This window comes from Cygnus olor, chromosome 1 (assembly GCF_009769625.2).
Source record: "Cygnus olor isolate bCygOlo1 chromosome 1, bCygOlo1.pri.v2, whole genome shotgun sequence".
Lineage (NCBI taxonomy): Eukaryota > Metazoa > Chordata > Aves > Anseriformes > Anatidae > Cygnus > Cygnus olor.
In genome coordinates this window covers 7,526,431-7,540,433 of record NC_049169.1, presented here as the reverse complement: position 1 = coordinate 7,540,433, position 14,003 = coordinate 7,526,431, and the positions used below count along the sequence as shown (strand labels likewise).

At 46.6% G+C, this 14,003-nt stretch overlaps 1 protein-coding gene across 2 annotated transcripts in view; it reads left to right on the top strand.

The window, feature by feature from the left end:
* Positions 1 to 14,003, top strand: part of FRMD4A (FERM domain containing 4A) — a 359,570-nt gene that overhangs the window by 74,260 nt on the left and 271,307 nt on the right. Inside the window, exon 1 of one of the 2 annotated variants that reach the window (XM_040547727.1) lies at positions 12,612 to 12,811. The exons of the other annotated variant lie outside the window; for it this stretch is intronic. Coding sequence (XP_040403661.1) covers positions 12,779 to 12,811 — 33 coding nt within the window. The 5' untranslated portion in view covers positions 12,612 to 12,778. Of the gene's footprint in view, positions 1 to 12,611; positions 12,812 to 14,003 lie in introns of those variants that run through there. 2 annotated transcript variants of the gene reach the window in all.

Below are 14,003 nucleotides of genomic sequence, written 5' to 3'. Positions count from 1 at the left end.
ACAGAAAAGAGATGAAATATGCAAAGTTGGGCTATAGGTGCTTTTCAAGTGATGGTGGCACACAATTAGGATTAATGTATGTATCTGATTGTTTGGTTTCTGGAAGAACCTTTTTGAGAGACAAGATTGTTGATTATCCACTTTTCTATGTCTTGTTAAACATTTATAATGCAAAGAAAGGTTCCCCTAGCATGATGGGGTCATGGTTTTAGAGAGGATCTATTGGTGTTGTTGGAGCACTAACATGAGAGGAGATAAAGGAAAGCAAAAATACATGGAAGGATGGGATCCTTCAATGGAAGACTCTTTGCTTTGAACCTAAACAAGTCAGAGCAAAAAACAAAAAACAAACAAACAAACAAAACCCTGTTTGTAATGCTCATTTTGTTCTGAAGGGGTGAAAATGAGGAATCTGAATTTGTACCCAGGAGGTGGGCAGATTACTTCTGCTGCCAGTGATGCAGTCAGTGCTCAAGCTGTACCTTAACTCAATGTACAGTGTACCAGCAACTGCTTCAAAAACTGAGCTGGGAGTGCCTGAAAATTCACATCAACCTCAGTGCTGTCCCGGAGGCTGAGCGTCTGTAGTGGGAGAGACAGATCTCTCTGCTGCAGACACCACACAATACCTTGTCATTTCTGTTTGGGTTTGCTCTCTCATTGCAAGGAAGCATTTCACAACCTGTCCCCCATTAATGCAGAACTGACAGTGTCCATGTGTGGAGAGGGCCACATGTGCTAAGTCATGAGGTGTGATAAAGTGGTGGCAGTGCACAAGTCTGGACATTTTTCATTCTTCCCCAGGGCTGCAAGCTGCAGCAAGGCTGCAGGCTGTTCACTTTGGGGTATTTTCCTGTTTTCCCACTGCAGCCACATTTACTAGCTAGATGCTAAGTGAGTCCTTACAGTGTGAATTCACACTGTGGACTTTGTCATCATCCAACCAACCAAGTATTTGATTTGGGTATTTTAGAAGATAAAGTGATGCTGAAATTCTAGGTACTTGAGGCTGGAATAAGGACTCTAAAACACATTTTTTCCACATCAAACTCAAGAAAGCAGTGGATCAGCACAATAGCCTGGTCTGCATTATTAAAGACTGTTGGTAAAGGTTTGATCTACAGCCCAACCCTCCTGGGTTGGGCAGCCCAGGGCAAAAAAAGGCTTTTGTCTGATGTAGTTTACTGAAGTTTTTCTAACAAAATAGATTACCAGCAAAAGCATTATTCTGCTAGTGCAAGAATGCCTAAGGACTTTGTCTCTATAAGAAAAACTGATTTAAAAAAATACAGCAAGCTACTTCTTACCAATGATCTGAAAAGCGACAATATTTCATGCAGAAACTGGAGCCCTGTGATAGATTTTCTGTAGCAGCAGATGAAAACCTTCTCCTCATGGCAGGTTGATCCTTTTGCTGCAGCTCACTGCTCTTCACGGGGCAAATAATATAAACCTCATTTTTTCACCTTTTTGTCCTTGCACATTTTTTTCTTTTACCTGAGACTATTTTTTTTCTGATCCAATACCACCTCTAAGATAAACAGGCACACCAGGCATGGGGGCTGGGGGATGGATTTGGGTTTGGGGAGTCTGTAGGAGGGCAGGGGTCCCTTAACTTGCTGTTGCTAGACACATCGTCACACAAAACTGCGTGTGCTGTGCATGCCTGATGCTCGTGCTTACAGGCTGCCTTGCTGCAGGATGAGCGTTCCTACGGTGAGATATTTTTACCTCCTGGGTGTTTATCACTTAGTGGGTGATAAATCTGCCGATGTTTCTAAGTGGCTTTTTAAAATGAGGACCACTTAATTATCTCTTGGGCACTGATTTAGAGAAAATCTATACAGCCTGTACAGTTCCTCAAAATCCCAGCTGTTAAAGATACCCCTGAGGGGTGTCCCCAAGCCCAAGCACAGCATGGTCATGGAGCTCAGCTCCAGAAGCACACCATAGAGGCGGCTTCAGAGGAGGGTGGCTGGAGGAAGAGGAACTCCAAGGGAACAAAGAGATTGTCATTAACAGCTTCGGGTGATGGTTTCCTGTAATTTATCTGCTCAGGTGACTTAGCCTAGGAGCATCATCTAACTTCTTAGCAAGACCCTGCCTATACCCTAAACTTACCCCGGGGCCCAGGGAGAGTAAGGAACTTACAGCAAGTCACAAATGCAGGGTCCCCTTTGGCTCAGTCCACCTCTGGAGCCCAGCAATGAGCTTTCTGCATCCTGATTTGTTTTTCTGCCTGCTTTATGTCCATGCAGACGAGGAGAACAGTTGTTGTTCCTTGCATCTGCAGTACTTTGCCAGGCAAAGGCTGTAGAGAAAGGGTCTCTACAGACCACTGGTGACCTCCTGCCAGGACAAGCTCCCTGGGTGAGGGTGCTGAGCCTAGATGGCTTCACTCCCATCTTTGCATAGTCAGCTACAGGTGCAGCAGATATTGGTGCAGGTGCCACATTAACAGGCTAAGCAGGGCTGTAAGGAGCATCTTGCTACTAATTCTCAGTTAGGGGGGAAAAAAGGATCTAAAAATGTACTTGTGCCTGGAAGGGTTGCTCTGCAGAATGAATCCTTTGCATTTCTTTTGCATCTTCCATCTGTGATTTCATGGTTAATTGATTTATCCATGCAATGTTCCTGTGAGATATAGATTATCTCCACTTTCAGAGTGATAAAACTGAGTGCGTAAGGGTTTGCGATTCAATTTGCCCTAAGCCCTCAAGGGACTACAAGGCAGAGTAGACCTGGGATGCCCTGGTCCCTGCTCCTCAAACCTAAGGTGGTCTCCCTCTCCTTGGGGAGATGCAGAAGAAATCACACCACCACGTGCTACACCCAGTGGACCAGAGAACTGCCAAAAATGTTCAGCAAGGACTTGCTGGGCCTGGCCAAGGCATGAGGCATGGAGCTGCCCTGGCCCCATGGATGAGTGCTGAAGGACAAGCCACTAGTGGGGAAATGCCATAACCACCTTCACGTGGTTTGCTTTTATTTTCAGTCATCCCAGTGTCAATGACTTCACCACAGCACCAGCTGCATCGATTGTGCTGAAGCTTTGAAGATCCATGTCTGTAACAATCCTGGCTACAGCTCTTCAAGGGGATCAAAGCTCAGTCCTCAGGTCATGCAGCTGAATTTTATCTTCCTGGAAGCTGTCAGAGACTTTTACCTGCTGCTGGTTAGACGAGACACATAATGCATATTTTGGGTTACATCTGCATAGATCCTATAAGGGCTAACATAATACAAACATCAGTCTCCTTCGAGTCAATAGGAAACAAACACACACAACAGATTTCTTTCTTTGACTAAATTTAAACCTTCCTTAAATTTTGAATTGTGTTTGCTGAAGGATGCTGAACTGCCTTTAAATTGTTTTCAATAAGCAAAGAAAGGTAAAGAGAGAAGGACTGTTAAGAAATGGTGAGGGCCTTGCAAATGTAATAGCAGATAAAAAACAGGTGAGGAAACACTTAGAAAAATTGGGTGCCCAGCAGACATTACATCCAGATGATGTTAAGACTTTGGTGTAAAATGAATTAGCTGATTAACTTATTGAACTGCTGTCCTATATCTTTGAAAATGTCATGTACAACAGGCAGGTTTCAGGCAACATGTATGCTTTTGACCCCATCTCCCCAGGCCAAAATTTTTGGCTTTTGTCCCAAGATGCACATATCATCTGCCTTTATTTAAAAATTTTGGATCCACCATCACAGTGCCTGCCCCCTTACTGCGTGCCAGATAACTCAGATGAGCAATCACAGGATTAAGATAGTGAGCAGGAACCATAATGAGATGTTTTCATCCTTATTTCTGCCAGGATTATGGCAGAGAAAACATAAAAAATGCATTTTTGTTAGGCAGCTTGGACACGCATCACCTTATTCTAACACAGGTCAAGGGAATAAAGCCTTAGAAGTGCCAGTTCACTCCACATACTATAAAGAAATGATAATGAACCAGCTGCGCTGGAGGCAGCCATAAGAGTAGACATTTGAAGTTGTCTGAGACAAATCCCACCTCTGAAGATTGACCCTGATCCATGTGTTTTGTCGTTGTTTCCAGCTGAAGAAAAACTGGGGTCCCTGAATTTTAACAGCATCTAATAGTGGCGTGAATTCCAGCTTCAGATATTAATTCAAATGAGGCTTTGATGTAAGTGGGGATCATTGCTTAAGCCGAAAACAGGCTGATGATATGTATTCATTATATGTAGAAGCTCTCCTGTGCCTTGCTGGGGATGTTGTGCCGGCATCATTATTTTGCATCTTTATTGACATTCTGGGAGACAGAATAAATGTCCCATTAGGCCAGTAAAGATGGAGAAATTAAACAGCAGGGAGACCTAGGATCAGCAGTATTAGGAGAAGAATATCTCTGTAGCCTGTTGCAGTGAAAAGAGTGCCCAAACGGGGCTAACACAAATGCAGATACTTAGATCCCCTGCCCCAAGGTGATGTGTCTAAGGGGTTAAAAGTTTTGAGAGGACCTAGGGTTTAAATGAGCTGAAAGGGCTCCAGAAAGCAGATGGGCAAGACAGCAGGAGGCTATCCCAGACCTCTGCGTGTCTTTACCACGTAGTCCTCACCTTCTTCCCAAAGCCAAGGAAATTTCCTCAGAAACTGTCACAGACGGGATATGAAGGGACTGATAGCTGATGAGCCACAGGGAGTCCCCAGGGAGGCTGGGAGCTCATGGGATGGTAAGATAAGGAGGGTCTTACAGACACCTAATGGAGCAGAAGGACACATGCAGCAAGAAATATCCATTACAGAATAAAGCAGCCACATGCTGCTGGCATCAGTGGGACAGGGATTTTATCTGGGGGGTCCACAGAAGCCCCACTTGAGTGGCAGGGGGAGGGCTCTCACCTCTTCCAGAAGATAAATCTACCAGAGTTGGTGATGAATCCAAGCTTACCAACAGTGCATGGACCACAAGATTTGAACAAACCAAGATAAAAATACGTAAATGAAAGAAAATGTAGGCACATCATGGGGGAAAACAGGCTCCCCTGTTTCCCAAGGTCCTGTTTTCAGGCACATGATCATGTCCTGTGAAGCAGCCTGTCTCCATTAAATAAGGGACATGCTGGATCTTCCTCAAACTCTGCCATCCTCTTGTCTACAGGGGTCATAGTTTTTCATGCAGTTGTATCTTCTAGAGTTGGACAGGCCAAAATTGTGCTGACATTTTGGAGAGGAGATGGCCCCCAGCTGCTCTCTTCATTTTGGGTTCTAATTTGCTTCAAAACTAACCCAAACTTCAAAGAAGATAAAAGCACCTTGTCATGACACAATATTTTACAGGACTGCTTTGGGACAAGACAAAATTATTGTTTTGTATTTTGCCAGCTCTGTCTATCCATCTTCTCTTTCGGCTTTATCCCAAGCCTTTGTGTTCACTCCCTCCCCATCTCCTTTTTTACAGGCCAAAATAACCAAAGTCCAGGATTTTCACAGTTGTAATGACATTATCCTTCAGAAAAATGGCTATTTCTCATTGAGTGCCTTGCCTGCCCCGCGAGAGCTAGACCTCCTCTCCCCATGCACACACAGACGTGTCTATAGAGCAGCAAGTGCATTTATGAGAATCTGCGAAGTATCTGGGAGTCACCTTGCATCAGAGGCTGTGTTTTTACAGACATAAAATGGCTATAATCAGGTTTCTAACTGAGAGCATAATAGCCGTGCTTTACCAGACTTGCAGCTTGGGGAAACGGCATTTAATTTGACTGCGATATTAACAGGGATGGCAGTGGAGTCCTTTACATTGGAAAAACAGCTTCTGTTATCTTGTTCTGTTGATTTGTTCTTGCAAACCAAACACACTCAGTGTTTGTTGCTTTCTACACTGGAGTGAACACCGTGCCCTGTCTGGATGGTTACTGAAGTGGATGAATAAATCATCTACCTGGCTGTTGGAAACGCATCTACAGACCAAATGCTCTAGTAAAATGCTCTGAATATGTCTTGACTTTTAACACCCAGAACAGCAAATACACCTAGCAGAGAAAGGAAAATACAGCTCCGGTTACTGTGTGGGGAAGAAAGCGCTATCGTATTTCCAGTACATGCTTTGTCAGAAAACTGAACATGAATTTCAGCCTCGTGGTTATGCATCCAGGGAGCCAGGACATCCAGAGGCCATCTTCTCTGCTGCAGCAAAATCTCTGGACAGCACCAATTATTTTAGTCTGTAAGCCTCATCTCTACAGCTCCTATTTTTCATCTATAGATCGTCAAAGCACAGATGTGTTGGGATAGAGAGAAGGAGAAACAGGGTGGTCAGAGCCTTGTCCAGGTCACCAAACGAGAGCCTGGTTCTGGAGACCCAACCAAGCTGGTGGCAAGGCATTGAGGTCCACATATCTGCTGGGGTGATCTTCTTGCATGTCGAGAGGCAGCTTTTCTTTCCTAAACTACCACATTGACTTAAGAGGAATAGTAATAATAATAATAATTAATAATAATAATGTTTAGGTTGTTGACGTGTCGTAAAGATAAATGCCCTCCTGTTGCTGGAGGAGGATGGACAGACCCTGATGGCAGAATGCTTAACTTGCTTTGCCATAAGTCAGCCTCTCTCTCAGCTTTGTACAGATATATTCAGATATGATTTTTTTAATGTCTGTCTTCCAAATCTGGAAGGCAACTAAAACAATCTTAGTAATGCCTTGAGACCTTAAAATTCATTGCATTGCTTTGCTTTCATGGAAAAGGCATAACTGTCCAGGAAAAAACCAGGTCATTAGTGCCTTAAAGATGAGCTCACAGAAGGTGTTTCTAGCCCTCACTACAACCAGAGCCATATGAGGGTAAGTTGGCAAACGATTTTGACACCACTTACTCATGCAAATGCTGCATCAGTGGAACAGCTTGCAAAGAGCACGGGGCTGCCCTGTGTTTACTTCCCCGGAGGCGGCTCTGCCTCCATCCGGAGCCCCGGGGCACATCTCAAAGGACTGCAGCCAGCAGCCTCAGAGGGGAAAATCTCCCTTCTCCGATTTGAAAATACGCCCTATAACCAACAACAAATAAACACGGCTCTGGTTTCTCAGGGCTGCCAAAACAAAACACCCAGTGCGGTGCTGTTCCTCCCCTTGCATCACCGACAGAGCTGCCAGCTGAGTTGCGCCCGTATCCTTGGTGCCTTGGAGCAGTCCCAAGCAGGAAGCACACAGATAAGCTTTCAGGAGCTGGGCAGCTTTTGTACTGCTGGTCGTCACAAAATAAATAAATAAAAGACCCCAGTACCTGGCCACTAGCTAGTAAAAAGATCACATTTTAACTCCAAAAATCACTGTTGAGAATACAGCCTTTCTGAGAACAAAGCTTTATATATGCCAAGAGATGGCTTCAGAAAGAGAACTGAAAGATGACTTTTTTGAACCCTCTTTATAATTTAATCTATAGCTGCAAAGGAGCCTGGAGGAGCAGTGCCATCCCCGGTAGGAAGCATCCAACCAACAACCTGTGCCCATGCTGCACCTCTCGTATACCAGGATACTCATGCAGGCAGCAGCTGTGAGCGCCTACAGCTCATTCCACTCCAGCCAGAGTGGGTTTTGCTGGCTCCCAGTGCTTCCCTTCGCACTTTTCAAAAAATCAGCTTCCTCACTGTCCAGAGGTCTCAGTCTGCTCCCCAGAAAGCAGGGTGCACAGCCCTGGCAGCAGCGAATGGTGCTCACCACCGTGCCCAGCACCTTTGCATTTTTTTGGCAGTGTGTCATATAAAAAAAGCTCAAGAAAACATTCAGAATTTGGGATTCCACATGGTTTCACCTTTTTTTTTTTTTTTTTTTTTTTTTTTTTTTTTTTTTTTTCCTTTAAGGAAAAAAGACAGCAGAAGAAAGGAATTTCAGGACATCTTCAAACATGTGTTTTGTCCGGATGAATGAAACGAAGTTAGGTGTGGTGATTTATTTTTTTTTCACAGCAGAGAGATTAATTGCTGAAAGCAGCTATATTTAACCACAAGTAATAACATAAATAAATAAATAAGTAAAATAAAATAATGTTATTCTATCTGTTGACTTGTAGTAAAAGCAACAACCTAAATACAAAGCTCTCAGTTCCCCAACCAAGCCCCAAGCTTCTGCAGGTGCTGATTCTGATTTGCAAATGGTACTTTTAGGAGACCTGTCTGCTGCTTTTGACTTTTATTCATAGAAATGAAAAGCAGGGTAAATCTGGAGAAGTGGTGAAGAGAGAAGCAACAATATCCCTAACATTTGGAGGCAAATGTTACACTTATGGAAAGTATGCAACAAAAATGAAGCGAGGGTGGAAGGCGCTCCAAACGTTAAATATTCATTAGTATTCCCTACGCTGCGTGTTCTAAATATAAGATGCGTTTCAGCACAGCCCATGTGTATGGCTGGGATGCCTCCCTCTCCCATATATGATGCCAGAGTGATTCGGATGGTGGGGAAGTCGCCATGGCAACACCCAGATGCTACATTTTGTTCGCCGGATGAAATGACCAGGCGTGAGGTCGGCATGCAGCGTGTACACGGGATGCTGCCCAGCCATGGCAGTGTCTTTTGTCCTGCCTGGGGGCATGGGCTTGGCAGGGGTGAAAACCATGCGGGGTCTTGCTGGTTCCCCTCCCTCATTTAGTTTGAGGGATGACTACTTGGCCAGCTTGGGGTCAGGGAGGCAACAGTGGATTTTGGCAGCCCCAAAGAGGGGATCAGTGCTCTGTAAGGGAGGTGGGACCATGGACTGGGAGATCTTGGCCACCAGCAGCTCTGGAGGATGGTAGGCAGGAGGAGGTGGCTGCTCTGAGGGCAGTGGAGATCAGGTCTGGATCCAGACTCCTTCTGCTCTTCAGGACATCAGGGCAGGCAGTGTAACTTCCCCTGTGTTGGGATCCCCACCCCAAAGATTAGGAAGAGTTTCAATTCACAGAAGTTTTATTCAGGCTTGGGTGCACACACAGCAGATGAACAGGAAGAATGCTGAGGGTTCAGATATACACCGTAGGGTCTGACTGCTTCCAGGCCCCTTGGCCAAGAGCTGAACGCCAAATATACCACTTTTTGGACCATTTTTCCCACTCCAGGGTCAGACAATGAAATTCAGACATTTATCTTTACTTCACTAAATGTCAGCTAGATCTCTCTGCTCTCAGGCCTGTGGAGGTGTCTCAGTGCAGTCAGCAGGGCCTGTAACGAGATTCGGCATCTACCTTGGTCATTCGAATTATGGCAGTATAAGGGGCTTTCAAGGTACCTATCTCACTCCCATGATTAGTTACAGAGCTCAGAGTAATTACATTCCCATCTCTAACACTTCTAGCATGGGTTGGTTGAACCCAGGAGCGGACGCACATTGGTGCAAACCAGACGAGCAGCTCCCCTCTTCGGTAGGTGGAGAACCCGAGATAGGCCGGGTGCTGCTGACCAGGCTCTCAGTCAAATGCTGCTCTCCTCCCCAGTTAAAAAAAGGATGGGAAAGCAAGCGTTCATATGCTCCTTTTGCCTCTGCAGTGCCTTTGATCTGAAAATGGCAGGAAGGGAGGCTGTAGAACAAGTCTGTGGTAACCTGAGCACCGCCGTGCGTCGTGGCCCAGGGGAGGAACGAAGTGTCGGGCCACAGCCCATGCTATCGCAGCACCACTCTGCTGGCTACCACAGCTGAAACCTTCATGTTAAAGCAAATACACACATCTCTGGCTCCCACAGGTGTAGAGGCGTTGGTCTGAATGCGACAGGGAGTTGCAAAGAGGTTTGGATATGTGCAGGGATGGTGGTGGTCCTACTGCTGGTCACTCAAAGGACAGGTCGGTGGCTGTGTGGGCTGAAGCCGAGCATTGGCCCAGACAGTGGCAGAGCTCAAGTCCTACCTGGTGCCTGGAGACTGAGAGGAAGATGAAATAGGACGCATGACCCCATCCATTTGCTGTCACTCCAGCTCTTACATCTGCTGGAAATGACCAGCCCTGGTGCTTTCTGAGATAACCACATCAAAATTCACCCAGGCAGAGCCAATTGGGTCCCCTGGCCCCACTGCTGGAGGTGGACGTGGACAGATCTCACTGTCACACACCACTGCAGCTGTGGCACACAGTGTCCCTGTGGGGCTCATAACCATCCTTGAGAAGTGCCGTGGAGAGACAAGGGTCCCCAGTGTGCAGGCTGAGCTGTGGATCTGCTCAGACAGCCCCGTCCTCTTCCTCGTTCCTGCCCGTCCTGCCAGGCTGGGCTCTGCTCTGACTCATGCAGTATCAGCAATTCCCTGGTCCGTTCACATCAGAATCTTTGAGTGCTGCTGAACCAAAAAGGCCCTGGCTTGCTTTTCTTGTCCCAGGCTGGATTACTCCACTGGCCTTCAGGAAAACCATCTTTTTTTTCCCTTGTAAACAAAGATAACACAGGAAGCTTCATGAGGCACTGTGGTTTAGCCTAGTTCAAAGCAGAATGAGCTTTAAAAAGAACTGAGCGTTCATGCTATCACAGATGCACCATATACATTACTATATTGCATTTGCCCACCTGGCCTGAGAGCTCCGAAATTCCCAAATAGTGTTCTCTATTAGATTCCTTTGGGCACTTTGGAGTGTCAAATTACTGTGATGGTTTGGAAGCGAGGCTGTTTCACAGATGCTCAGGCTTGTGAACCTCACACCAGCGTCTGACACTCCATAGTACACCAGAAAAAACACAACCGCTGTGTTTTCCTGGAGCCTGCAGTTCCTGCTGCCATTTATTCGCCCACTTTTTAAAGTCCTGTAAATACCAACAGCAAAATATATTTGTATACACCCAGCAAGAAATAGATGAACCTGACAGAGGTTGCACAGTGGCTTTTTAGCTCAGGAAAACTAATCGCTGCCTTCGACACAATATGATCAGGTTCCTTCACATTTAATAAGGAGCTGAGTTTTGCTGAGAACAGTTAATTACTTTGAAATTAATATTAGTGATTCATCAGGGGGCACCTCCCCTCCCTGGTTTTACCCCACAAGGAATAATAAAAAATATGTCCTCAAACTGCAAGATCTACAGGGTTGAAAGGATGGGAAGGGAGAGAGAGAGAGGAAAAGTATGTTTGGGGCCAAACACCCTCATCCATTTCCCTGCCTAGGTGCACTTCTGCTGGGACTTGCCAGGACAGGGGTCCTGTATTTCTCTGTGTTCATCCCAGGCTTTGCACCCCACATTCATGGACACCACCATGAACAGATTCCCTTGCACCCCCTCCATTTGGATGTAGCCTCCAAAAGCCTTTGTGGAGCATGAAGGATGTGTGTAGGCAGAGGTGGTTTCTGCTCCCAAAAAACATGAAGCCACAGCAAAAGGAGAGGTTTATGGAGGGGTGAGAAGCCACGGAGGACCTGAGGAGAAGATGTACTTGGAAATTTTCCGTTTGGAAATTTGGGTTGAAGCACCGTGGGAAGGAGCCTTTCTCTCTGGCGGCCTTGCAGGAGCCTTGGAGGCTGACTTAAAGTGGAGGCAGAGTGTTGGATGATGAAAGCTGAATGAGGTGAAACCCCATAGTCATTCAGGGAATATGCAGCATCATTAGAAGTTTAACCAGACCTACTGAATCCCAGACTGGTGCCTTCATCACATGGTGACTCTTCCTCAGAGTATCACTTTGGGGCCTTAAAGAGCTGGTGTCATAGGGCATTAGAAATTTCCACCTGTGATACACTCCAGTCAGCCTGGCAATCATTTTCTAGCACCTAGGTGGTGTAGCAAGGTTTTTGATAAGGTGGTGTAGCAAGGTTTTTTATTTCATTTTCAAAAAACAGTTGCTGTGTGGAAGGTTATTCCCAGGGTCAGGGAAGGGGAACCCAATTTCTGTCTGCATGAGGAAGCAGGGCATGCACTGGGAAGCGATGGTTAAGAGAGGTTTTGCTTCACACTGCTCTGGTTCATCCCCAGGGACTGAATGCCCATGTGTTTGGAGTGTGTGGGGTGCAGGGCTGAATCCCATTCCCAAAAGACATTAATTCCCTGCATTACCCTGTGCTGGAAGCCAAAATGCAGCAAGCAGGGGCAATTAGGGATTCTCCATAAAGGCGTGCTCCGATCTGAATTAAAATGCTAATAGAAAGGCATTCACCGAGTATCTTTGGCTGAGCAACTTTGCAGGACTGTATTCCTTTTGTTTCCCCCTCTTTTCTTTCTTCCCCTCATTTCCTAGCTGACGATTGAAAGGAACTGCCTTTTGGTGTGGGTTTGGTCACTCGCCCACAGCCAACGTGCCCAGCAGAAAGCACTCCAACCGCTGCCAACCCCGAGTCGGCACGGGGGATGAGGGATACACCCTTTTAAAAGTAAATCCCGGGGAATCCGCAGCCTTTCCACGAAGTTTCGGCGGTGATTTCCTAGCTAGCTGTCGTGCATCAGCCCCGCGCGCGGGGATGCTGCTGAATTAAGCCCAGCGTGAAAAGCCAGCGGGCACAATAGGCAGCGACTGGTCCCATCCCTCCCGCTTGACCCGATCCCAGCGGCAGGGCTGGGATGGCTTGTCCTGAATGCATTACGTAAGGCTGGGCTCGTTTGTCAGCCGCGATGGTACAAACATAGCTGCAGGCAGATTATGCAGAGAGGGAGAGAGAGAGGAGCGCGAGGGAGAGCAGGAGGAAGGTCTCTCCAGGAACCCCACTCCGCACCACCAAGGGCTGCAAGTTGGCGGGCGGGCGGCCGAGCGGCCGTCAGGGGGTGGCCAACGGCCCCTGACATGCTCTTGTTCGTGTGGGATGCTTGAGGACGGCACCAGAGGCTAAGCTGGGGGAAGAGGATTGGCATGAGGATCGGACCAACATGGAAGGGCTTCTGTCTCCGATGAGAACGAAGGTAGGGGAAGATGTTAACGGCTTTTGAGGCTGTTTTTACCCGGGGAAGGGAAGGGGAGGTGCGGGGCTAGCTTTGTGAATAGGGGGCTTGCCGAGCTTTTGTCTCTGTTTCTCCTCTTCCTTTATTTATTTTTTTTTCTTTTTCAAAACTCGTGAATGCAACTCGGCAGAGGAGCGACAGCAGTCGCCTCCGAGAGGGGAGTAACCCATCACTCTTCCTCGACAGAGCTGACCTTTGTAAATGAGTTTGCCTTTTTGGAGTAGACAGCCATATTTTTGTTTGAATTTCCAGTCGGAGGCTCTCATTGTGTCTGTGTGTCTGTGCGTGCTCCCTGGGGAGCGGCTCGTGGAAAGCGTACCTGCGGCGCGGGGAGGGATGCTGCTGCTGGGCTACCTGCGCAGGGCATTTTTGGCGACAAGGGGTGCACGGACATGAAAAGAGGGTGCTTTTATGCCCCACAGACCTGCCAGGGTGGGAGACCTCTTGGTGTGGACCCAGACAAAAAGCTGTAAAAGAGAAAGTGAGCATGCAGACCTCAGCGGCTGCTGCACTTGTCTGCTGGCTTCTCGTGCTTCAAACTCTCTTCAAAGGTTTGCCATTAATCCTCGTTATGAAAGAAACTTGGATTCCTGCAGGGAAAAGCCACAGGCAGAGAAATACAGTGGTGGTTTGGTTTGCAAAATGTCTTTCCGTACTGTTATTTCTGCATGGTCCTGGGGGATAGACTGAATCCTGGTTGTATTTTATTTGGTCACTGCCTCCATCCCATGTGGTATCTAGCTTGCGTAAATCTCTCTGATTTTGGTCAGTCATAACATGCAGCCCCATTGTGTTATATCTCAGGACTGGGAGAAGTGGAATTCAATGGCAGTTATTACTGGCAAAAGGGCATCTTCATATGTCTCAAATGCAAGCAATTGTGAAGGTATAGCTGGACCAGAGTTGTTTCGTATAAATGCAAGACAAGAAAAGATTCTGAGAAATCGTCTGGTCCAGCCCCTGTACAGAGGCAGATCGGCTGGTCTGGTCTCCTATATTACATCTCTGCCATCTACTATCTTAAATTAAAGGCTCTTCAATGATTGAAAGTATTTTCAATATTAAAAGCTAGGAAAGTGATTTAAATAATAATAATTTGCCAGCAAATTGCTGTACTGTAATTCTCCAGGGGAGTGTTTTTTCCCGCTTTAAT